Source organism: Canis aureus, unplaced genomic scaffold, assembly GCF_053574225.1.
Source record: "Canis aureus isolate CA01 unplaced genomic scaffold, VMU_Caureus_v.1.0 ptg000132l_RagTag, whole genome shotgun sequence".
NCBI classification, from domain to species: Eukaryota; Metazoa; Chordata; class Mammalia; order Carnivora; family Canidae; genus Canis; species Canis aureus.
Window position 1 is genome coordinate 6,896 of NW_027554443.1, and position 26,635 is coordinate 33,530.

Genomic DNA, 26,635 nt, shown 5'->3' on the forward strand with positions numbered 1-26,635 from the left:
CTAATGGCCCAGACCTTCAGGAATGAAGGTTTGGGTTACCCCACCAGGTAAAGAACCACAACCAGCTAAAGTGCTTGCTGAAAGCAAAGGGAATATGGAATGGGTCATGAAAGAAGGTAGTTGTAAATACAAGCTATGACCACATGGCCGGTTACAGAATAAGTACTGTGATTGTCACAAATACTCCTTATTTTGTTATGGATTATGTGTGTGTGTGTGTGTGTGTGTGTGTTTCTTTTCTTCCCTCTTATCCTCTTATCATGTAAATGAGACATTAACTTTCTATCATAGTTTTTAAGTATGATGAACTTTACATCAGTGTATTTATAGAATATCAAGGAAAAGAATAAACATCATCCAAGAACTTTGCTTCCTCTTCTAAGAAAAAGGCTAAGTGCATTTTCAGTGGTACACTGGATAGTTGTATAGTGGTAGGCAGGAATATGGCCTTGTTATTATCTTTCTATGGAGATTAAGTATGGTTTAAGGAGATGCATGAGTGGGTACCAAGTTGACAAGGGGTGGATATGTGATGGTTAATGTTGATGTGTCAACTTAGCTGGGTTAAGGGATGCCCAGATACTTGATCAAAAAAAATTTTTTTGAGAGAGAGAGAGAGAGAGAGAGAGAGAGAGAGGGAGCATACATGCCAGCAGGGGGACCAGAGCAAGAGGGAGAATCTCAAGCAGGACCCATACTCAACATAGAGCCTGATGTGGGACTTGATCTCACAACCCTGAGATCATGACCTGAGCTGAGATCAAGAGTCAAGTGATCAACTAACTGCGCCACCCAGGCGCCCCTGCTCAAACATTGTTTTGCATATTTCTGTGAAGGTGTTTTCTGGGATGAGATTGATACTTAAATTGGTGGACTTTGAGTATAGCAGATAATCCTCCATGACTTAGTGGGCCTCATCCAATCAGAAGGCCTTAGTAGAAAAAAAGGCTGACTTCCTCTGAGCAAGAAGGAATTCTGCCAGCAAACTGCTTTTGACCTCAAAATGCCGCTCTTTCCTGAGTCTCCAGCCTGCAGCCTTGGGTCTTGCCAAGCCTCCGCAATCACCTGAACCAATTCCTTAAATCTATCCCCCCTACTCCTCCCACCTTTCTCATCCTGTTGGTTCTGGTTCTCCGGATAACCCTCACACAATATTTGGCCCATATGGATTCTTGCCTTTCTGCACACACACACACGCACACACACACACACACACACACACACACACACACAATCATATTTCATGTAAATACATTTACATTTAATTTATACACAAATGTTTATATTTTTAAATATATATTTATGTATGTATATATAATCTCTATATAATCTTGCTATTGTTCTTACGTTGTACAACATTTAAGTCTTTTCTTCCTAATTAGACAAAAATTTGCTTAAGGAACAAGATCACAGCTTAAAATTCTTTGTCTCTTTCCCTTGTTAGTTCACAGCTAACTTGTTAGGTGCTTAAAATATGTTTGCTGAATTGAATTGAGAAACAAGGATATTGTGAGAATGCCACCTAGAACTACCTAGGGTCTCAGTTAGATAGATGGATAATTCTTCCTTAGGAAGCAGAGAAAAATTTTGTTGATTATATGAAGGTTTCCAGGTGGGATATTAATTACTGGGAATGTTAAGTCCTCCCAATATGCCCAGCCTCAGCCCTCCAGCTCATCCAAAGGAACAATGTGGCTCTGTAACTCATGACTGATAATCTTGTGGTTATTTATAAGTAAATCCATTTTACTTTTTCACCATTTATGCACGCCAATTCTAAGTGATGACACTATTCTATTATGACCTGAGCATTTCCCCTAACACTCTCAAATAAAATCTTTCAGTTGTGAAGCTACTTACATCATACTTTCAGGTTCTACTGCACAAGCACCAACTGCTTTTGTGACATTGACAAGAAGAGTTTGGTTTATTCCAACAAGGAGGTTTACGAGTGGTTGAAGGCCACCACATTTCCGGACAAGGACACGGTTTTCATATTCCTGACAACATTCTCCCAATGCACCAACCACATTCACAAGTACTTCTTCAGGCTGGTCAGTTAAAAGTCCCACCAAAGTTTCAATGGCTTTGTATTCTCGAAACCTAAGTTCATCACAAGAAAAAGAGATAGGGCGAGGGAAAGAGAGGAACGATATTACTTTTGGTATAAAATCAGCTGATAATATTAATAGCACAAAATTGCCAAATGCCAACCATATGCTCACTCAGTCCTTACAAAAACCCTATGATGCAAGTACGACCACAATCCCCATTCTCAGAAAGCTCATTTGAAGCTTGGTACACAGCGATGCTGGCATCCATATCTAGCCATCTGCACCTTTAATCACTATACTATACAGTCTCTAAGACAACTACAACTTCTTCCAAATGACAGTGTCAGCAGTTCTACTATTCTACAAGTGTTTTTCCCATGTCACAGAGACTATTTTACATGAACAAAGCAAAAATAAATCTATCTTCTGTTAAGTAAGATGTGAATTTCTTGTTAAATCATCACACTGAGGGGCACTTGGGTGGCTCAGCTGATTGAGCATCTGACTCTCGATTTCAGTGCAGGTCATGATCTCAACACTCAGAGATCATGCCCCCAAGTTGGGCTCCATGCTCAGTGGGGAGTCTGCTTGAGATTCTCTCTCTCCCTCTCACCCTCTCCCCACACATGCATACTTTCTCTCTCTCTCTCTCTCAGGTAAATATATAATCTTAAAAAAAAATCATCACATTGATACAAAGAAGGGTTGCCTCAGAATATCCATCATAGGGCATAAGAACTCTAAAAGTATATGAAGAGATAAATTTGAAGATTAAAATAAATCAGTTTACAAGTATTTTAAAATTCAATGAAATAATTTGAAAATGACTACTCTTTAACTGGTTAACTGGCATCCAGCTGACTCAATTATCTTTAAAAAAGGAAAAAGAATGGAACCACTTCCATCTCTAAAGATTCAGTGGGAAATTCAACCCCTCACCATCACATCAACCCTTTCTCTACAAGAAATCAGAGATACTTATAATTTAAACAGCTGCCCCCCCAAAAAAGAACTCAACACACAGACTATGTCAGCAAGTCCTTTAGTGAGGCACAGAAAACCATTGCCAGGTGGTGGGATGGGAAGTAGAAGTCTTTCATTTCTAAAAATACCTTGATTCTGCCAAATTGGTCTAGAAGGTACATGTATAAAAACTATAGGAGTTATATTAGGACCGATTCTTTATTAAAATAACATTATGGGAATGTAGTTTAATGGCCATAAATTTTAGGCATCCATACTTTTATTTAGAAACATTTATATATTGGGGCACCTGGATAGCTCAGTTGGTTAAGTGCCAGCCTTTGCCTCAGGTCATAATCTTAGCATCCTGGGATCAAACCCCATGTTGGACTCCCCACTCAGTGGAGAGTCTACTTCTCCCTCTTCCTCTTTCCCTCACCTTACTCATGCTCTCTCTCTCTCTCTCTCTCTCTAATAAATAAAATCTTTTTAAAAATTTACATATTAATAAGAGAAGATGTTAGTTGAAGGACTCACTATACACAATGTAGTTTCAGTGAGTTAAGAATACAGCTATTGGGATCCCTGAGTGGCGCAGCGGTTTAGCGCCTGCCTTTGGCCCAGGGCACGATCCTGGAGACCCGGGATCGAATCCCACGTCGGGCTCCCGGTGCATGGAGCCTGCTTCTCCCTCTGCCTTTGTCTCTGCCTCTCTCTCTCTCTCTGTGTGACTATCATAAATAAATAAAAATTTAAAAAAAAAATCTTTAAAAAAAAAAAAAAAAAAGAATACAGCTATTCCTCAATGGCCATGTTTTTATTATAGAATATTGAAAGGCTTCTCTTACTTGGTCGCATTCTCTTTGCTGATGGAACATTTCCATATTGCCCCAGTGACAGCAGCCAACCGTTCTTTATTGTCAGTGTTATTGAGCAGACTGGCCAGGGGTTTAAGTCCTCCATGCAGTCTAACCAGGTCACGGGTTTCCTTATCTTCAGCACACTACACAAAAAGTCAAATCAGAGGCTGTCAGTGATGACGGCATATCAAGCTTCCAGTGATTGCTAAAGAGGCTGACATTCTGGTGGCTACAAAACTTCTTTTCAGAGAGTATCATTTTCTGAAGGGGCCTCCAAGTAAAATATAATTCTCCTTTATATTGGCAGTTATCTGACAGTGTCTCTCTTCCCTTACAGGATTTTGGCAATGTCTAGAACTTTCTACATGCTTGGAAATTCTTCCAAGCTGTTCTGAGGTAGTGTGGGCTTCCATGAAGACAGAAAGAGAGGTTGGTAAGAAATCTAGAATACCACATGCATGGACAGAGAATTTCTGCAGTCATGCAATCCCCAGTCTCGGGAAAGTATAGAAAAGATAGCTGAGTGATAAAGCTTTAGCCTGATCTTCAATGCTTCTGCCCCCAAATCTAAGAGATGAGCATTTCCCTAATAGAGTTCCTATGCTCTGAACAGTTAGTTATATCAACAGCAAATGGCATTATATTCAGATATATTTGTCCAGAAGTTTGTGTAATACTTATCCTTTGAGATAAGTATTATGTTTATCCATGTTCGTGTCATCTTTTGAAGTAAATATGTACTGCATAGATGTTCCCAGCTTATCATGATTCCCAGGTTTGAGAGAAAAAAGATGCTAAATTTGGTGCATATATATGTTATCATCCTAGGCATACAGTTGGTTGTGAGGCCACATGATACAGATGCATGTCATGCATCATCTGTGAGGGCCACTAGAAGAAATCCTCACAGTAAATGCACACAAGGCACCTGCCATTTTATCTTCTATTTATGATTTTCAGTTTTTTACATTGCAACTTCTAAAAACTTAATCACTATTTCTAACCAATCCTTCATAATTACTCATATGAGGCATATATGCCAGTCAAGGCTATATATATCCTTGTTATGAGTTGTGTTTCCTTAAAACTGATATATGTCAAAGTCCTAACCCCTGTACCTCAGAATGTAACCATATTTGAAGATAAAATCTTTAAAGAGGTAATTAAGGTTAAAAAAGGTCACTGAAGTGGGCTCTAACCCAATATGATTGGTATCCTTAGAAGAAAATATTAGGACACAGAGGAAGGAACATGTGGAGACATGTGAACATGAAGATGACCATCTACAAGCCAAGGAGAGAGTCTCCAGAAGGAAGCAATACTATCAACACCTTGATCTCAAACTTGTAACCTCCAGAACTATAAGGAAATAAATTTCTGTTATTTAAGACACCCAGTGTATGGTATTTTGTTATGGCAGCCCTTGCAAACTAATACAATTCTCTACTGACATGAACCCCTTTCTCTAACTCTGTCATTTTGGCATACTGTCACTGTGCACATTTTAAAATGTATTCCTCTAGGAAATCAGCTCTGATTTCTCTGATAGGTAGAAGCTGGAATGGCCAGTAAGCAGCCATCTACTAATTTGTCAAGGCTACCTTTTCTTCCCTTTTCTGATGTACTATGAAATGCATAACTCACAAAAAGCTAATGAAGATTAAAATAATAAAAAGATACAACAGGAATACACACACATACACAAGCATACACTCATTCATCATCCATCTGTCTTGGCAGAAGATAAATTTCCCAAGATCAGTATGTTTGAACAGGGTACTTGAAAAGCAATATAAAGGCACCATGCATATATTTAGCTATTTTACACTAAGTAACTTGTTTTAGGAGACAAAGATATATAAGTACCTTCTAGAAATGTACATAATCAAGATATGTTGGAGCAGGCTTCTCTCTCTCACATACACAGGCATCTATCATTAGCACAGTGATGCAGACCTGTGTGTGCAGAAAAATCCCTGGGGATTCTTGCTAAAAATGCAGATTCCTGAGTCATAGCCCCAGAGAATGAAACTTCATATTTAGAAATGCCACCTTAACTATATGAAGAACACCACAACTTTGCTGGGGAGTCCACCATACCTGGTAGATGGCCATGGCACACTGTTCCTGTAGTTGTTCATTCTCACTATTTAGGTTCTTGACTAGATTTTCAATTATCCTTTCTGCTTTGATTGCAGCTCGGTACTTTTCCTAAGAATACAAATTTAAATATTTTTTTAAAGATTTTATTTATTTATTCATGAGAGACACAGAGAAAGAGAGTCAGAGACACTGGCAGAAGGAAAAATAGGCTCCATGCAGGGAGCCTCACATGGGACTTGATCCCAGGATTCCAGGATCACACCCTGGGCCAAAGGCAGGTGCTAAACCACTGAGCCATCCAGGGATCCCTTAAATTTAAATATTTACATGTGTAATGCATGAATATAAATATCTATTTACATTTACTAATAAGTATGCCAAACAAACTTTCTTAAAAAACACTAAAGTCCAAGATTAACACAACTGTATAAGAGAATTTAGTCAACATTTTAAAAAATACATCACACAGGTAACCATTTAATTAATGTTCTATTAGTTTCATCTTCTCTAAAGAACTGCTGACTTCTCAAAAAAAAATCCTTAGCAGTCACAATAATCTTAAAAATTATTATTCAACTAAAAAAAAGTTAATGCAAATGAAAACAAGGGAAGCAGAGCTGGCTTGAGTACCTCTGATGCACATTCTTGCAATGTCCCCACCACTGGAATTAGCATGTTTTCATGAGAAGTCTTCAGTAAGTGAGCCAACAAAGGAATGCCGCCGGCTTTATGAATGGTTTCTTTATTTGCATAACTCTTACTACAGCTCCATAATGCCAGTGCCACACAGCGAGCTACTTCCACATCTCTGGCATTATACAGACTTGATTGAGCTGGTTCTGCTGAACTCTGTACACAGTCCAGTAAAGCGACCTACAAAAACAGATAAATACAATGTATGTGGGAATCTTTAAAATAAAACAACATTTCCCACAACAGTTACAGGGCTGCTACCAAGCTAACTTCTATCAAAAATAAGAATACTTCTACGAATTAATTTTCATACTACACAGAAATAGTCAGTGAAAGCAAAGAAACAGAACCCTTCAAAATATATCTTCCTCCAGATCTGGGAGCCTTTACATTTCCTTCCTACAAGAAATTTAATCTCACCAAGATTGTATTAATATTAATATGGCTGTTACATTTATATTAACAAGATTTGTATACTATATCTGCAGCCCGGGTTCTTACAATCCTTCCCTGCATGGATGCATTCTTTCTGCTTGCTCAGAATTCTTAACTTCTGCCCAGGTTTCTACCAGGTGTGCCTCTTTCGAGATCTATCTCCATCTAAGTGCCCAAACCCCACTGTGGTCAATGGCCTCCTGCCTGCTCTTCTTTTAACCTCCATTCCCTTGCTCTGATGTCATGACAAGCCCACTGTTCCATCTCTGTACTGAGTGATCTCCCTCTCTTCCCATTTTAGTGAGGGACTCTTATCTGTATGTCATCTACCCTCATATTGTTAGCAAACCAAAAATGGATTACCAATCCTGATCTTTCTCAGATGTGTTCTCAACCTAGTAATTACAAGTCTATTAATGGTTGATCTATTACTCTTCTTTCCCATTCCTAACTTAGCTATCATGTAAGATTATATTAAAATGTGTAGCATTATCTTGACTAAGTAATTGCAATTCAGGTACCAAATTCTAAGTCCCCGAATGTGATATATAAGACTCTCATAAAAGAAATTTACTAAAATTTATAGTTTTAAGTTACATTATTCATTTATTCTATACATTATTCATAATTCCAGTAGACAGCCACATCAGCCTAATGTATTACTTCATTACTTAAGCAGAACACTGATAATCATACTAATAATTACCTTTCCCCAACATTTTATTATGAAAAATTTTCAAACATACACAATGGCTGAAAGAGTTGTACAGTGATTATACAGCAAAAAATGTATACATTCCCTAGATTCTATAATTAACATTATCACATTTGTTTTATCTCATAGCTAACCATCTATTTATCCATCTATGCAGCCATAAATCTATCTTATTTTTGAAGCAAATAATTACACTCTATTGTGATCTACAGATTACAAGTGACATCAGACGGTCCCCAATTTATGATGGTTCAACTTATTTTTCAACTTTACTATGGTGTGAAAGTGATATGCATTCAGTAGAAATCCTATTTGGAATTTTATCTGAGCTAGTAATATGTATGTTACATTCTTGTGATGCTGGGCAGTGGCAGCAAGCCTCAGCTCTGTCAGCCACAACATCACAAGGGTAAGCAACTGATATGGTTACAACCATTTTGTTCCCAATCTGTAGCCATTGTGTTTTCACTTTCTGTACAGATTCAGTAAATTACAAGAGATATCAATGCTTTATTATAAAATAGGCTTTGTGTTAGATAATTTTGCCCAACTAGAGGCTAAGTATTTTGAGCATGTTTAAGGTAGGCAAGGCTAATCTGTGATATTCAGTATGTTAGCTGTATTAAATGCATTTCAACTTAAATGCATTTCAACTTACGGTATTTTCAACTTACAATGGGTTTATCTGGACATATAACTCCATTGTAAATCAAGGAAGATCCGTACACAGAATCTCTCAGTAAATTTCTAAACACATTTCACTGTGTATGCATTCCTATTAAATGCATATTGATTCAATGTATATTTATTAACCTTTCATATGTGTAGGGTACTGGGCTAAGTGCTGTAGATGACAGTAAGATAAGTAAGACACATCTCTTATCTCAAGGAACTCAAACTATAGAAGTGGAGACTGTCCAGTATGTAAATGCTATAGGAGGAACACAAGATCCTTTGGAAGGTGGATGAAAATGCATTTCCTTAATGCCCTACGTTTTCTTGACATGAGTGTTGAACAGAATGTTCACTTATTTCTTTCAGTGACAGTTATTGATATAATCATTTTTTAAATTATAAAAATAATACACAATAAATTGGCAAATATGGAAAAATATGAAGAAAAATTGGTAGTTATTTCAGAGGAAACACCTGCGTACAATTTTGTGTATTTATTTCACATGTTTTTATAGAAAACTTGTTATATACTTGTTAGGTAAGTCTTTGAAAATTGGAGTCATATGTGTCAATCAGGTTTTGATCCTGTCATAATTTTATATAATATTATATACTGATAGCTGATGATGCATGTTTCCTCGAGATACACTTCATATTATTTTACTGATCTCATATGGTAAACATAGTTTTCAGTTGTCACTATCATAAGTAACAATGAGATGAATAAATGTCTGTTGCTCTGACAGTCTCCTTGGGAGGCAGTCCTCATGGTGAGCTCACCAGAGCAGAGAGCATGGACTACACTTCCCGACATTACACACACACATAAACATCTCCCTACCAATGTGGTAGGTGTAAATTACATCTCTTATTTAGATGTATATATCTTTGAAAAATAAGATCAGACCTGTTTTCTGGCCAGTTGCTAATGTGAATACACAAAAACAGTTTTTGAGGACGTTATACCAAAGAAGGTTCCTGGAACACACCTATGGTTATTTAACATCCAGGAGTGGCCAGGAAGGACAGCAGAGAGGTGACATCTTGGTGGCAGGTGGTGTGCTGATGACAATGGCAGAGGTACTCACCAGTTTGGTAATGCCTCCATGGTGTCTCACTGCCCGTCGGGCTCTTCTAAACTTGGCAACATTTGCGATTGTCTCAGCTGCCAGGCATTTCAGTCTCTTATGTGGAGAATCAAGTATATTAACCATAATTGGTAAGCCCCCAAGGTCAACAATATTACGTCTGATTTGAGGATTATGACTGATTTCCTTTAGGATTTCTAATGAACCAATCTAAATGAGAAAATAGGAGTTAGAGGTGAAAATAAGTGCTTAATACATAACCAGTCCTAGAGTTTTAAAAATTCCAAGTCTACCTCAAATCCTTCCCTCATGAAGTTTTTATTTTTATTTTTATTTATTTTTTTTTTAATTTATTTATGATAGTCACACACAGAGAGAGAGAGAGAGAGAGGCAGAGACACAGGCAGGGGGAGGAGCAGGCTCCATGCACCGGGAGCCCAACGTGGGATTCGATCCCGTGTGTCCAAGATCGCGCCCTGGGCCAAAGGCAGGCGCCAAACCGCTGCGCCACCCAGGGATCCCCCTCATGAAGTTTTTAAAGGAAATGCCTTCTGTTCCCAGGTGTTACACATAGCCTCCTTATTTTCCTTCAATTATGCAGACAAACATTCATCATTTAAGAAGCACATAGAAAAGGTTCTGGAAATGAACCAGAAGATAAAGCACAGCCAAGAAGAGAAGAGCAGCGAACAAAAGGAACAAGCTATCAGTGAGATGAGCAGGCAAAGAAAAGAACTAGGCAGAGGTAGCAGAGACGTATCAGTAAAAAGAGAAGCACAAAGAGGTATGAACAAGGCTCATCACCCACGTGAGGTAAGCCACTCACCTTATATCTGAATTCATCAGTATCCAGTAAATTTATCAAAACTTTAAGGCCTCCAACATCTCTGATTGCCAACTGGCAGGTCTCTTGCGCCAAGTTGAAATCTTTTATTGAACGCAATGCAATCACTGTAGCTATCTCTTTTCCTTCCTACGAAACGCAAGGCCATGGAAAGGTTAAATAAGATCACGCTTCTATAGAAATTTCCTTAATGGTTATGAATCCATGAACTGGGAAATGTGTCTCCCCATACATGGCATGTTAAATTTTTTTAAGTTCTCCGAGTGGGTTATAATTTGTTAAATGAATCATGTAGAGTTGAAGCACAAAAAAGCTTTACAGAGTATCATAAAACATTATTCCAATTAAGAGTCAACATTTAAAGGTGGTCTGTCTGCTTTAAACAGCTAGAGCATTAGGTGGTATTAGTACATTAAATAGAGTCGAGGGGCAAGCCTTGAGAAATCCACTGAGGAATGTAAGTTTTATGCAGAGGTAACAGGCCGTCCCTGGAGTTCTTGAACAGCATACTGTGCAATCCAAACCGTGTCTGGAAATTATTCTCACAGATGTATGTAGAACAGTCTGGAACAGGGAAAAACCTGAGGAAAGGGAAACCATGTGGGAAGCAGTACAACAAACCATGCTGGGACCAGGATTAAGTGGGAGAGGGGCCATGGGGTTGGGAAGGAGGTGGCGAGCCCATTAGGAACTGGAGATGACTCCGTGTATGGATAAAGGACAAAAAGGTAGCCTTCAGTATCGCATGCAAAATGCTGTCCCAGTGTTGAGAATCATGTGATCAATGTCTGCTTGGCTAATCACCAGCTGTAAAAGGTAGTGGGGAATGGCTCCTTTAAGGTAAAACAATCTGGGAGAATTTAAAAGAATGTAATGATTGATCAGTGAAACAGATGCACCAGGAAATTATAATCAGAATTCATTGCAGGAATTCTTAAGCAATGTCCACCCATCATTAATGCTTTAAAAAATCTTCTGATGGATGCAACATAGTACATATTACTTCTCCTCCTATTAAGACGGGATGGTAAATAAGAGTTCCAGTATAAGCACCGAAATAGTTCATAAGACACAAGAGCAATGTTTCTAATGGAGCTAAGGATAAACTATTTTTGTAAAAGGTGCTCATGAAAGATGGCCTTCGGTCTCTACCTCAAAACACAGTATGAATGGCCTCAAATAAATCTCTTTCCTTTTTGAAGAAAGACACCTACAAAATATGTTTATTCTCATTTGCTGATTATGACTTTATATTGCTATATTACAGATACATGTTCATAGATACAATATATACATTTACACAAAAGTGGAAATTATATCCAAGCAGCCCAACCTCCTCCTTCATATCTCACACACACACAAATCCTTTTGTGAATACAACATGATGTGTTACTTTTAAAATAAGCTGAAATGGGATTATAAGAGGGCAAGCATCAAAAAGATAGAAAGGTTTAGACTTCAGCCTTTCCTCTTAATGCGTCCATAAAAGCCCCTCCACATCTCTAAAAATATTACAAACCACTATCCTGTGCTGAAACCATTGTCAGTCTGCTTTTCATATTAATTTTCTTCCTGAGTAATCCAGGCTGTCCTCTATATTCAAGATGAAGTTGAGAATGGCAAAAGCCTTCACTTTACTATTTACATTGAAAATAAGGAGTTTTCTTCCCATAGCTTTTAATGTCTTTGTTTATATCAAGAGAAATTTTTACCACCACCAATCGTCCTACAGTTCATTTTGAAACATAAAATAGTAAATCCTTATTACATTCAATTTTATAATCTCCCTTGTTTTGGGGTACAGGACCTCTTCAAACACACATTAGCACTTTTGATGCCTTTCTTTTTAAAAACAGAAGGCAGATATTTCATAAATCATAAAGAAGAATCTAAATGCTAATCATAATATATAAAAAAAAAAAGAGAAAGCGAGAGAAACAATTATTTAACAATTCTTTTGTTGAATTTAATTGGGTTAAAAGGAGCCCAAAAATTCCCCTGGTGTACCTGGAGGAGGAGAGCTGGGTGGGCTCCCACATGAAAAGTTTAAAAATGCAAACCAGGAGCTTCAGATAGAGTTCTTTAGGCAGTGCCTTCAGACTCAAGCATGACTTGAAAGCAAGAAGGTATCAAACAGCATGTCATGCCTCAGTCAAGCCAACAGAGTCCACACACACACACCAAACTCCGAGGCAGAGCATGCTGTCCTGGCGTTCTCAGTGGTGTGTGATAGAGGACTTTCTTGACTGCTATACTTGCATTGTATTTTCTTTGGTAGCACTTTCCTACTTACACATTCCGCACAGTCATTCTTTCCTATTTCATTTCGAGGTCTCTTAATTTTTCTCTTCTAGATTATTTCTATCTTGTGTGCTTGATTTCATCATATGCACCATAACCAATGACATAACAATTTTAAGGAATTGTGTACTTGTGGTAGATGCCCAAAAGGTAAGACACTATATTTTTCTAAATGATCTCTAAGCCACTTTTGAAGCCAAAGGATGGAAAATTTTCTTTTATCATTGAGAAGTTAGATCCTTATAGAAAAAAACTCTGTAAATCAGCAGCTTTTTTTCTGAAAATCTGGAAACATATTCATAGACTTGAGAGTTTTTTTTTTAGAACAGTTTTATATTAGGGAAAGTTAGTTTTTCCACATTTCAGGATTTAGTTCTACTCTTGTCACTGACCACACTCCCCAAAGGATTATAAATCTTTCAGAATGAATACCAGCGAATGGGAGCCAAAATATTCAACATACAGAGCCACAAATGTTAGCCAATTGCTATTCTTTAAATACCAGCTATGTCAAAGGATTTTCAAATGTTTGTTCTACTTTGACCAGATGCCATAAACATCTTACTAAGAAGAAGCAGTGCAAATATGCTTATTTTTCAATTAAATCTCCCCTGAGAATGTAATTAGTTGCCAATACTTATTTTCACATTTTATCATGTATTTGCATTTGTGAAGTTTTAAGAGCTGGAGAAAACATAGTAAAATATTATTTTACTAGTTTCTGAAGGGTTTTGAAGAATGCTTCCAATAAGCTTTTCCACTTCTTAAATTAATGCAAGTTGTTTTGCTAGTTGTCATCCTGCCCCTGCGTCTTCTCAGACATTTCCAGGCTCTGTCAGCCTTCAGATACTTCGCAGTTCACATTCCTTTCTGAGACTGGGAGGCCTTTGTTCATTATCATTATCACAATCATGTTGCTAATATGTGAAAGTTGAAGAGATCTTGCTTTTTCCTTCATTTTTCTCAAAATTTCTTTTGGAAAGACAAGATCAATAGGCACTCTTCTAAACAATGTTTCTCAGTGTTTTAAATAACATCTTTGAAAAAAAAAGTATTACCTTATCTGGTACATAGAGTAATATCTACCTCCAATCCTCTTACTGCTGATAAAAGAGAAATAAATGCTTATGAAATTGAGATGAAGAATGTATCTGAGACTAAATCAGGGAGCCAGATGCCTCCAACCATCCAACCATTTTTTAATTCTTTCATTCAACAAATTTGCAGTTATTCACCATGTCTGATACCAGGAACTAGAGACATCCTGGTAGACAAAAACAGATCTAGTTTTTGCCTCGTGGAGCTCATAAAGCTTAGTGGAGAAGAAAGATCTTAATTGTTAAGCCCATCCAAATAAATGAAAACTTTAAGAAGTGTTATACAGAAAAGTGGCACAGGGTTATGGATGTTTGCAACAGGGGACTCTAGGCCAGGACATCAGGAAAAGTTTCCCTGAGGAAACTATGTCTGGACTGAAGTGTGGACAGAGTAGGAGCCTTCCCTGGTGAAGGAGGTCGGACATGATGAAAGGCACACCAGTCAGAGGAAACAGTATGTGTAAAACCCTAAGGAGGATTGGAACATGGCCTGTTTAAGACCTAACGAAGGCCAGTGTGGCTGAGACCCAGAGCCTGGGTGGCAAATGATCCAAGATGAGCTAAAAAATTAAGTGGGCAAAGGAATCTGCTGCACCCATAGGCCAGGTTGAGGATTTTAATCTTCATTCAAGATTAATAGGAAATATTCAAGGGTATTGTTTTGGAGGAGAGTGGGAGGACTCACATGAGTTGCGTACATTTTTAAAAGATCATTCCAGCTAAAGGGCCCCCTGTAGGGAGGGGGCAGATGGAACATATGGAGACCATGCAGGTTACTACAGCTATCCAGAGAGGAGGTAACTGGGATTAAGAGGTCAAGGATACTTATTTGTGTCATAAAGACTTCAAGTAACTTGATTCAGAAAAGGATACTATAAAACAAGTAGACGAAACTCTGATAGGCTACATGCTCCCAGAGCCATCATTTGGAGCTTCCTGTAGAGTCCCACATGGTGACAGTGAGATAAGAAGGCAGTCAGAGGCACAATCGGGAGTGGAGGCCCTTCTTTTGCTCCCCACCGTCTGTAATCAAGGGGCAGTGGGTGAGACCTGGTGAGGAGATACAGCCATCACACAGCCATCCAACTGACTTTCAATGATTTCAGCATTTTTTCCTCCAAATATGCCACTCAGAGAGCAAGAAAAGTGAAGCCTGCCAGTGACTGTTTATTAATGATGACAGAGGGCCTGGCACCCAGCACAGAGGTTGGCTTACAGATACTCTTCATGTCCCAGGATGAGAAATGGTAAAAAGTCAATGCTCAGAGTGAATGGCATATGAGCACGTAAGTCAAAATAGTAAAATATATTGCTTTGCTTTCTGTTTATTTGCAAACTGGCTTTATACTGATGATTCAGCACTCATAAACCTAAGACTCAAGAGATGAGACTCAATAGAACTCCAGGAAAGAAAATGAGAAAATATTGTTCCAGAGGAAAAAAGAAATTAGACTCAAACTGTTGTATTACAAGCTTGCTGAGAATTTTTATTGGGAATGGGTAAGGAACAATGCAAGCATTCCCTACACATTCCTTTTAAACAGACATGGAACATTTACAGAAATAGATAATCTGCTGGAATGTCCTAGTCACTGCAATGAGGAAAAATTTGTAGCAAATATAACTGCCTTTCTAAAAAGATTTGGAAGACTATACTGAATAATTATGATAATTAATAAAAATAGCTCAATAAAGTGGATATAAGGGCCACATTAAAAATGAGTAACTCCCCCATACACTAGGAATAACAAATCACAATGCATAATTTGAAAAATGTTCCCATGCCAGTATTAGCAAAATAATAACAAAAATATCAAGGAGTAAATCTCACAGTATGTTGAAAATATGTGGAAAAGAAGCTATTAAGTTTTACTAAAATACATACAAATTTAAAAATAAATGAATGGTCATACCATGTTCCTGAATAGGATAACTGAATGATATTAAAATTTGCAAGCCCACAACTATATGGTCAATTAATCTTTGACAATGCAAGAAAGAATATCTAATGGAAAAAGATAGTCTCTCCAACAAAGTGTTGGAAAAACTGGACAGCGACATGCTAAAGATTGAAAGTAGATCTTTTTCTTACACCATCCACAGAAATAAATTCAAGATGGATTAAAGACCTAAATGTGAGACAGGAAATCATTAAAATCCTAGAGGAGAACACAGGCAGCAACCTCTTTGACATCAGCCCTAACCTTTGACATCAGCTTCTCTTGAGGCAAGGAAAATAAATGCAAATATTAACTACTGGAACTTCATCAGATAAAAAGCTTCTACACAGCAAAGGAAACAATCAATAAAACTAAAAGGCAACCTATGGGATGGGAAAAGATTTTTACAAATGACATACGAGTTGACAAAGAGTTGGTATCCAAAATCTATAAAGAATTTATAAAACTCAACACCCAAAACACAACCCAATTAAAAAATGGAAAGAAGATATAAACAGACATTTCTCCAAAGAAGATATCCAGATGGCCAACAGACACACATTAAAAAATTTTCAACATCACTCATCATTAGGGACATACAAATTAAAACTACAATGAGATATCACCTCACACCAGTCAGAATGGATAAAATTATAATACAGGAAATAGCAGCATTAACCAAAGGATACAAATATACTAATTCAAAGGGAATGGAAAAAGGGAATATTTATAGCAGCATTATCAACAATAGCCAAATTATGGAAAAAGCCCAAATGTCCATTGACTGATGAATGGATAAAGAAGATGTGGCATATATACAACGGAATATTACTCAGCCATCAAAAGAGTGAAATCTTGCCATTTGCAATGGCATGGATAGAGCGAGTATAATGCTAATTGAAATAGGTCAGTTAGAGAAAGACAAATACCATAGGATTTCACTCATATGTGGAATTTAAGAATTAAAAAAAATGAACATGGGGGTGGGAAGAAAGGAAAACCAAGAAAAAGAAACAGACTCTTAACTAGAAAGAACAAACTGATGGCTACCAGAAGGGAGGGGGGGAGGCAGGGAGGTGTTAAGTAGGGGATGGGGATTAAGGAGAGCATTTGTTGTGATGGACGCCGGGTGTTGTATTTAAGTGCTGAATCACTAAGTTGTACACCTGAAGCTAATATTACACTGTGGTTAACTAACTGGAATTTAAATAAAAGCTTGAAAAAATTGCAATTTATCCAAAATAATTTATAAATTCATGTAGACCAGCCAAAATCCCCGGTAGCATTTTTGAGGGTTTTTTTTTTTATTTGATTTTCAACTTTTCTAAAAATGATCTGGAATGGAAAATATGCAAAAAGTAGTTTTAAAGAATTTAAGAAAACTCTCTGGCCAATCAAGTATTAAAATACACCAAAGTAGCAGTAATTAAAACAGCATGGGCCTGGCATGGGAGCATCCAAATAACTCAATGTAATAGAGAAGGATCCAGAAAGAAACTCTCACATATGAGATGACAATACTTGATATAGGTAATATCTCAGATCACTTGAGGAAAGAGTGGAGAAGCCAATTATCTGTGTTGATACAACTGAATCTCCATCAAAGAAAAAAAAAAGTAAAATTAGATCCCTGCCTCACACTATACATAAAATGACATCAAGATAGAAGCAACTTCTAAACATTTTTTTAAAACTATAAACCTACAAGGAGGAAATAAAAAATTTTTGTTCTCTTGAAATGACATCAGAAAAATCTTCTTAGCTCTTAATACACAAAATTTTATAAGCTATGAAGGAAAATCAATATATTTACTAATGTACAATTTTAAAGTTTTCAAACAGAAGAGTAGATAAAAAGACATGAGAAACTGAAAGAAAATACTTACAAATACTATAACAAAGGGTTAATTTGTATTAAGATTCAAAACACAACCACAGAAAAATAGGCAAGATATACAATGCAATGGCTATTGGACACATGAAAATATTTATCAACTTCACTACTAATCAGGAATATGCAAATTCACACAAGATACATTCTCTCAGTTGGAACAAATTATTTTAAGATTTGTGTGGAATCAGAAAAGACCCTGAATAGCCAGGGGAATTTTAAAAAAGAAAACCATAGCTGGGGGCATCACAATGCCAGATTTCAGGTTGTACTACAAAGCTGTGGTCATCAAGACAGTGTGGTACTGGCACAAAAACAGACACATAGATCAATGGAACAGAATAGAGAACCCAGAAGTGGACCCTCAACTTTATGGTCAACTAATATTCGACAAAGGAGGAAAGACTATCCATTGGAAGAAAGACAGTCTCTTCAATAAATGGTGCCGGGAAAATTGGACATCCACATGCAGAAGAATGAAACTAGACCACTCTCTTGCACCAGACACAAAGATAAGCTCAAAATGGATGAAAGATCTAAATGTGAGACAAGATTCCATCAAAATCCTAGAGGAGAACACAGGCAACACCCTTTTTGAACTCGGCCACAGTAACTTCTTGCAAGATACATCCACGAAGGCAAGAGAAACAAAAGCAAAAATGAACTATTGGGACTTCATCAAGATAAGAAGCTTTTGCACAGCAAAGGATACAGTCAACAAAACTAAAAGACAACCTACAGAATGGGAGAAGATATTTGCAAATGACGTATCAGATAAAGGGCTAGTTTCCAAGACCTATAAAGAACTTATTAAACTCAACACCAAAGAAACAAACAATCCAATCATGAAATGGGCAAAAGACATGAAGAGAAATCTCACAGAGGAAGACATAGACATGGCCAACATGCACATGAGAAAATGCTCTGCATCACTTGCCATCAGGGAAATACAAATCAAAACCACAATGAGATACCACCTCACACCAGTGAGGATGGGGAAAATTAACAAGGCAGGAAACCACAAACGTTGGAGAGGATGCAGAGAAAAGGGAACCCTCTTGCACTGTTGGTGGGAATGTGAACTGGTGCAGCCACTCTGGAAAACTGTGTGGAGGTTCCTCAAAGAGTTAAAAATAGACCTGCCCTACGACCCAGCAATTGCACTGCTGGGGATTTACCCCAAAGATACAGATGCAGTGAAACGCCGGGACACCTGCACCCCGATGTTTCTAGCAGCAATGTCCACAATAGCCTAACTGTGGAAGGAGCCTCGGTGTCCATCGAAAGATGAATGGATAAAGAAGATGTGGTCTATGTATACAATGGAATATTCCTCAGCAATTAGAAACGACAAATACCCAACATTTGCTTCGATGTGGATGGAACTGGAGGGTATTATGCTGAGTGAAATAAGTCAATCGGAGAAGGACAAACATTATATGGTCTCGTTCATTTGGGGAATATAAAAAGTAGTGAAAGGGAGCAAAGGGGAAAGGAGAAAAAAATGAGTGGGAAATATCAGAAAGGGAGACAGAACATGAGAGACTCCTAACTCTGAGAAACGAACTAGGGGTGGTGGAGGGGGAGGTGGGCGGGGGGTGAGGGTGACTGGGTGGCGGGCACTGAGGGGGGCACATGATGGGATGAGCACTGGGTGTTATTCTATATGTTGGCAAATTGAACACCAATAAAAAATAAATTTATATATATAAAAAAGATACATTCTCTCCCCATTTGGAATTGGCCAAAATAAAAAAAGACTGTAGATTAGTGAGAATTTGTAACAATGAACCTTATTTCTAAACAAATAATTTTAACACCCTGGAAAGATTTTAAAGACAATCTGCCTAGATCCCACTTCACACCAATTGGTTTAAAACTTCCATGAATATTACCTGAGCATTGAGATTTTTGCTTTGTTTAGTTTTTAGGAGCCTGGCTGATTTCACTGTGTTCAAGGTCAAAAATCATTGGTATATTACTAATTGAGTGTAAACTAGTATTTGCTTTGTGTAAGTAGCTACAAAATTTTTTTTTATTCAAACCAAGCTTGGTCAGTTTATTACTTTTCATTATTTCTCTTTAAATTTTAAAATTTCATTGTAATACTTCTCTAACTTCATTGTGCATATATTGTTTCTTGTTTAAAATAGATTGAGGTGGAACTGATATGCAAAAAACGAGTTGGGACACATGCGTACATCTGTGAAACCATCACCACAATCAAGATAACAGGAACATCCATTGCCTCCAAAAGTTTTCTTATGTCTCTTCCCTTTTTGTCATACTTACACTTACCATGAGATCAAATACCCTCTTACATTTTTTAAATGTACAATTCAATATTGTTAACTATGCTGTGCAGCTCTCTAGAGCTTGTGAAACTAAAATTTTGTACCAATTGAACAACACCTCCCCATTAGAACTATCAAAATTTTAAATGTACACAGTCTTTGACCCAAGCAATTCTACTTCAAAGTAGCTATCCTACAGAAATAGGATACATATCCAAAGAATATGTAAAAATATTTACAATGTTGTAATAATAAAAATTGATCTGGGAGACAAGGCAAAATGTTATCAGTAAGGGAACTGTTACATAAATTATTGATATATTCATATAGTACAAAACAATGTTGTAATTAGAAGAACTGAGGCAGATATGGAGGATCACCAAGAAAACATTAAATATAAAATGCAAAATGTCACATAACAAGTAGTCTGACTTCATTTCATACATAAAAATTTCATATGTATATTTATATAAACAGAAACATCTGGAAGGGGGCTTTCCCTGTTATTCTTTTGCATGGCTTAAATTTTAGGGTATATATTAATGTATTATTTTTATAAGATTTAAATAACTTAAATACAGAAAAGAGATAAGGGAGGGCTAGAAGAGAAACCTGTGCTTCTGCAATGCCCTGCATGTCCCAGAAATATCAGAAGGCCACAGCCAGCCACACACCCCCAGACAGCAGGAGCTGGGAAAGGAGCCACAGCCTTTGCCAGTGGGACTAGCAAAGGCTAGTGGACCACAATGGGACCTAGAGTTTAATATTTTTCCTACAAATATGCAATTTCTAATAATGAGTACAGTACAAGTATATGCATATAAAATGAAAAGATCACTTATACCAAATCTGGTACCTTTTACTCCCTAACTCTTCTATTTATAGATTCTTCAATGTGCAAACTTTTATAATAGGACCTGAATATGTGTTTTTTCAATAAAAAGTAAAGCAGCCTAAAGCATTATACAAACTGGGAACTAGGCAACGCTACTTTTCTACCATTTATTTAGCCTCTCAAGTAAATTTGGGGGAAAGCATACTTTGAGGAACAAACAATAGTGTTGCTGGCAATACACTGAGCAACAAATTCCCCCCATTTTACATTTTCAGATTACATAAAACTGAACAGAAGTCACATAAAAGTTTGATAGCAAAGTTCTTTACAATCAAATATCTTATGACTAGCTAGATGAGCAATGTGTAATATCATAGAATTGTATTCTAGCTGGGCGGGCTCACAGGTACATTTATGAATGAATGAATGAATGAATGAGTTAAAGCTTAAGGGAGCTCCCTTGAGATTTTTAACATCGTCATTTTCCAGTAGGTAAGTTGATGTGGTTGTATAATGTCAGCCAATGGTGGTATGAAGTGTTATGATTCAGTAGCATTACTTTATCGTTCTTATCCAGTTATCTTTGCTTTTCTCCACTCTTGTTTATGATACCCAAGGGGCAAAAAGAGCTTATAGCTCAAAAACTAAAAAGCTCAATTAGTTTATTTGTGGAATACAGATTCCTCTGTGGAGATGAGGAGACTCTCCGTCACTTTCATGACCTCCTTTGTAACAAAGGATCATTTTTTTGGGGGGCAATATATAAATATACAAGTGACACACAACTCAAGTAATCCAAGTACTTAAAGTATGTTCATGACTTACCTTGCAGTATTTAAGAAAACATAAGTGCAAATTCTACTAAGTAGAAATTTTTTAGGTGATGCAATTTAAAATATCTTATGATTTCTAACAGTGTTTTTTTTTTTAAAGGATAAAACTCTTTTGTCATGGAGACATTTTTTTAAAAGTTAACCCACATCAATGCAACACCACATGTATTAACTTAAAGACTTTCTCAGGAAGGTGGTAGTAACTTTGCTTTCTAACTACTGCCATTCATTTGAATATATAAAAAGTGACCATTTTTTCCATTTTTTTAAGGATTCTGCTGAACACAAATAACACTGTTCTATCACAATCTTCTCCATCTCTTTCAGTATAAACTTAGCCAAAGAGCACACTCTCATAGTGCCTTCCAGAAATGAACATTGAATTCCTTTGTTTAGAAATGCTCCCTGTTTATTTAGTTTCTTACTCAAATGAAGAAAACCAAACAAGAGAGTAAATAGGAGGACACAACAGCAAGGCCTGAAGGCCCTCTGTGTCCTGAGTTTCTTGACAGAGGAACAGAATAACTAGGCAACAGGCAGTAAAGATAGAAGCCTGAACATCAGCCTGGCCCACGGCCACCTCGCCTTCTGTGTGGCCCAGAGTGAACTATTTCTCAGCTTTTCCACCAATGAAATAAGGATCACACTACCTGCACCTCCATACCCAAAACCCGAGTAAGGGGAAAGGAATTTAATTAACTGTAATTGACTGTAAAGTACATCAAATTCCTGCAATGAAAAATCACATAACTCCCAATTACCACTTAGAAGAACTCTTTAACCAATTAAGGTGGTTGTGTGTGTGTTTAATCAGCTCATGAAAGATTATTAAGGAACTGAATGCCACAAAAGTAGTCTTTAACAAAGGTTTTAAAGTTTCAAAATGTCTCTGCAGCGAATCCCCTTCCAGACGGGGAAATCTAAAACATGCCAAGGACAGAGCCTGCGGGGTCTCCTGGGAAGCCTTGTGGAATTTCTGATGTGATTCTTTGAGTTTCTGATGTGATTCTGCTCACTGTGGAACAGAGTCTTGGTCACTGCAAAGCTGGGGGGTAACTTCACTTTTCATGGCCTGAGAGATCTCAATTTGCAGATACATAACAGAGCAGGAGAGTAACTAGCAAGACCCCTGGCTCACATGAAAGGTGAAATAAACACCAGTGTTTCACGAATTTGATCAAAGACAATTAAAAAAAAATTAGGCACCACCCTCACAACATGGTGGCTGGGGGAAGAGAATGAATGTGTGGTGATGCCCAGTTGTGATCATATGATGTCACTCAGCAGCCAGCATTAGCCATTCTCCACTGAGTGACACATGTCTGGACAATATCACCATCCCCCAGGACTTGGGAACAACGACTGCACAGATTTAACATTTAAGAATGATACCACATTTGTGAATTTACATTAAAAACCCCATCTTTCCCTGACTTCATCATAGGAAGGAACCATAGTTCCTTATGGTTTTAGGGTGTAGGAGCTTTCAACTGGAGGGAACCTTACTTTAAAAATAAACATTGTTCTCTTTTTGCTTCAAACTTTCCTATCTTTCTTTAATTAATCTTTTTTTATCTACTGGCTAGTTGCATAAAATTACCAAATAAAATGTTACTTTAAGATTTTTTTTTTTTAAAGCTTTTTTTTTTTTTTAATTTTTATTTATTTATGATAGTGAGAGAGAGAGAGAGGCAGAGACACAGGCAGAGGGAGAAGCAGGCTCCATGCAGGGAGCCCGACGTGGGATTCGATCCCGGGTCTCCAGGATCGCGCCCTGGGCCAAAGGCAGGCGCCAAACCACTGCGCCACCCAGGGATCCCTACTTTAAGATTTAAAAAAAAAAAAGCTGATGAATCAATCTGTTTGTAAGCTGGCAAACTAATATTTAAGGAAAGACTTCTATTGGAATAATAATGGAATTTTGATCTAAAAATATCGCTTTGGGGGATGGCTGGGTGGCTCAGCAGTTGAACATCTGCCTTTGGCTCAGGTCGTGATCCCAGGGTCCTGGGATTGAGTCCCATATTGGGCTCCCCATAGGGAGCCTGCTTCTCCCTCTTCCATTGTCTCTGCCTCTCTCTGTGTGTCTCTTGTGAGTGAATAAATAAAATCTTTAAAAAAAACTTGCCTTGGTTGTACTAACTGGAATGGGAGGCAGCTACTTTCTGATTAGTTATTAAGAGGTCATATTCCTTCATGAATAAAAAGACAAAAACAGGCACAATGCTTCACATGCTCATTCATGCCCTTGGGTCCAGAAGCAGTAGTTCGATTTTTAATGAATAATGTGAGCTTCAGTCCTTTATTTCCAACTACGGCATGGGCATTTCTATTTGGGTATTTCATTTTTTCAAACTCAATCTGATCCAAACCCAAGCCTCCTCATAAACTGACCTGCTTCCTTTCCTAGCCATTTCTTTGCTGCTTCCAAGATACTTCCAAGGACAGTATCCTATTCAAAGCCCCCAGCACACTCTGATCACTGCAACCCCCTGGTTACTGGTCTTCTGTCTCTTCCCAGTCTGATTCATTATGTAGACCACCTACTGCTGGACTCAACTTTCTAAATCCCTGCTTTCATCATCCTGATCCCCTGGCTGGGCTCTGATCAAAATCCCAGGTGTAGAAATAGGCATCCTGCAAGGAGGAGGCACACCTGGGAAGATGGCCCTGGGGATTGACCCCAGATGCTTCCATTATTGCCTCAAGGACCCAGGAACAAGACCAGCTGAGATGAAGCACTTCAGAGTAGCGGCAGACATCTACAAGCCCGCTTGCTAATAATCTCCCATCTGAGCCTGGAGGTAATGCCAGAGTAGTATTGACATCTTATCCTCAAGTGACAAGGAAATGCCTATAAGGGAGATAGAGCAGGATTCTAGACCCAGTCTCTGTGATCCCTCCAAACTACCTAAAATCTTAACCAGTCACATTCTTGGCATCACTCTATAGCCTCCTCAATTTTCTCCTGGATTTATTTATCCTATAGTATTAAGTTCCATACCCAATCCTTCTCCAATCCACACAGTAATAGATTTCAATAGGCTTGAAACCTTGTGTCCAGAAATTCATTCTTCAGTTTCATGATAGGTATAATGTGTATGAAATGCAGACCTACTTATAGTTACAACTGTTCAACATTTTCTCTCACTTGACTGAAGAGTACCCATTTGTATTAACTTATAATACTATAATACTTGTGACTAATCCACATTTCCAAACAAAATAAAATTCTGCAACTCTCCTCCTATTTCATAAAGGGGTTCTTTGTGAATGTAACTGGTTGAGTAGTAAAACTTCCACATTTTACAAAACTTCACAGAATCAGTGTGGGATGCACCTTAACAAACTATCTTCCCCAATTGCTGGAATCGATCCAAAGCAAAACATTTTAATTGCGAGATTTTAAAGCAGCCCTGGCCAGGGGAAAAATAATACCCATAGAAAGCTAGAATATACAGCAATAAAATTGCATATCTACATGGAGAAAGGGAACAGGAAAGGGAGAGGGTAAGAGAAGGTGGGAAAGATGTCAAGAGCAGAAGGAATGACTCTGGCTCACAGGGAGGAAAAACTGCTCTCAAGGAGCTGAGCATGAAGAACAGCACAGCCTGGCCCTTTGGGAACCCATTCTCTCCCCATCACACCTCCTGAGCAGAGGGTTGAGAGACAAGCCTGTACTCACTGGCTAGGCACTCTGCAAGACATAGAAGTGAGTTTAATATGGTCTTTCCATTTGAGTAGCTGACAAGACAGACAAGTTGAACCATAAAGATAGCAGAAGAAAGAATGTGTTTCTTGCTAAGGAAGCTGAAAAGGTGGTTTATTGCTTCTTTTAGAACTCGGGTACAGAGTCATCTGTTATGTGTGTGGGGGGAGGAAGAAGTTGGAAGGTTAAAAAGTAAAAATGCAAAGTCTTCATTAGTTTAAAAATTAAATTGTATTCTAAAAATCTAGATTAAAAGAATATATGCATATATAAAACTTGTAAGTTGAAATGAATGTATGTCAAAGCCAAATAATTAAATATAAATTCCCTTTACTTACATGCCAAGATCTGAGCTCATAGCTCTGGATAAATAACAAGCTATAGTTCATTGACCTGTTTGGGTATTAATGAGCTCATCAAATTTTTTTCAACAATTACAGACATTGCTGTACTTGGAAAATGGTAAGTAAAAAGTCAGGTCAACATTAACATTTTTCTACTAGTGTAAGTCTACATTTAAGGCATAAGTCTGCAATTAAAATGTCAGGTGTATTTATTTTGAGATTACCTAGAGACATTCAATTTTGCATTTCATAGACTTTTAATATCCTTTTGTGTCCCCATATAAAACATTTATCTGTGTCAAAAAGCTTGAAATCATTTGTAGATATACTTTTTCTTTTATTGGCTATGTTAAGAATATCTACCTGTGGGAACTATAATAATTCCAAGCAATTTACTGTCTGGCCAAAAGTATCACATTTGCACATGATTTATTGATGAATAACTTGTGCAAGCTTAAGTAGCACTTCATCAATAAATGTTTTCCTTAGCTGTTCTGGGACAGAAATAGTGCATCCCTTTTTGGCCTGATTTATATGGACTTATCCTAAATAGTCGAAAAACTCAAGATAGTTATCCAATAGTTAGGCTATTACGAGAAACGCTCATTGCCATGTTCACTGGGAGGATATTATTAAGGATGTCATTCACTACCACACTCACTGTCTGCTTCATTAAATCCTCAGGGAGAAAATTCTTTCTGCTCTTAGTACCAGGATCAGTTACACACATTGGCAACTGGGCTATTTTTACCTCATGATGGTAAGAGTCTTTCCCTCATGGTATTAACTCTGTATTTCCCTCCTTTTATTGGTTGCTAGAAAATTTAAAGCAAAAGTTGAAGGCCAGCTTTGCAAGTCCAGAAGACTCCACACCATATGTTGTCTATAATAATAATAATATGTAACAGAAGCCATTATTATTACTAACGAGTACTGAGTACTTTCTGCTAAGCACTTTATA

General features: G+C 37.5%; 1 protein-coding gene and 1 long non-coding RNA gene across 9 annotated transcripts in view; one reads left to right on the forward strand and one right to left on the reverse strand.

Annotated features, from left to right (window-relative positions):
* Window positions 1-1,564: 1,564 nt before the first annotated feature.
* Window positions 1,565-26,635, reverse strand: part of LOC144309649 (outer dynein arm-docking complex subunit 2-like) — a 101,494-nt gene continuing 76,423 nt past the window's right edge. For 6 of the 8 annotated variants that reach the window (XM_077890744.1, XM_077890741.1, XM_077890743.1 and 3 more), the window contains 6 exons: window positions 10,413-10,559; window positions 9,587-9,796; window positions 6,611-6,853; window positions 5,978-6,088; window positions 3,866-4,020; window positions 1,566-2,103 (listed from right to left, as the gene is read on the reverse strand). In XM_077890744.1, the coding sequence (XP_077746870.1) occupies window positions 1,857-2,103; window positions 3,866-4,020; window positions 5,978-6,088; window positions 6,611-6,853; window positions 9,587-9,796; window positions 10,413-10,559 (1,113 nt within the window). In that variant the 3' untranslated portion in view covers window positions 1,566-1,856. Of the gene's footprint in view, window positions 2,104-3,865; window positions 4,021-5,977; window positions 6,089-6,610; window positions 6,854-9,586; window positions 9,797-10,412; window positions 10,560-26,635 lie in introns of all 8 variants that reach the window. The other 2 variants (XM_077890748.1, XM_077890747.1) reach the window with 2 other exon arrangements.
* Window positions 3,828-5,267, forward strand: LOC144309651 (uncharacterized). The gene is made up of 2 exons (XR_013375585.1): window positions 3,828-4,306; window positions 5,099-5,267. It is a non-coding gene; the product is annotated as an uncharacterized LOC144309651 (long non-coding RNA).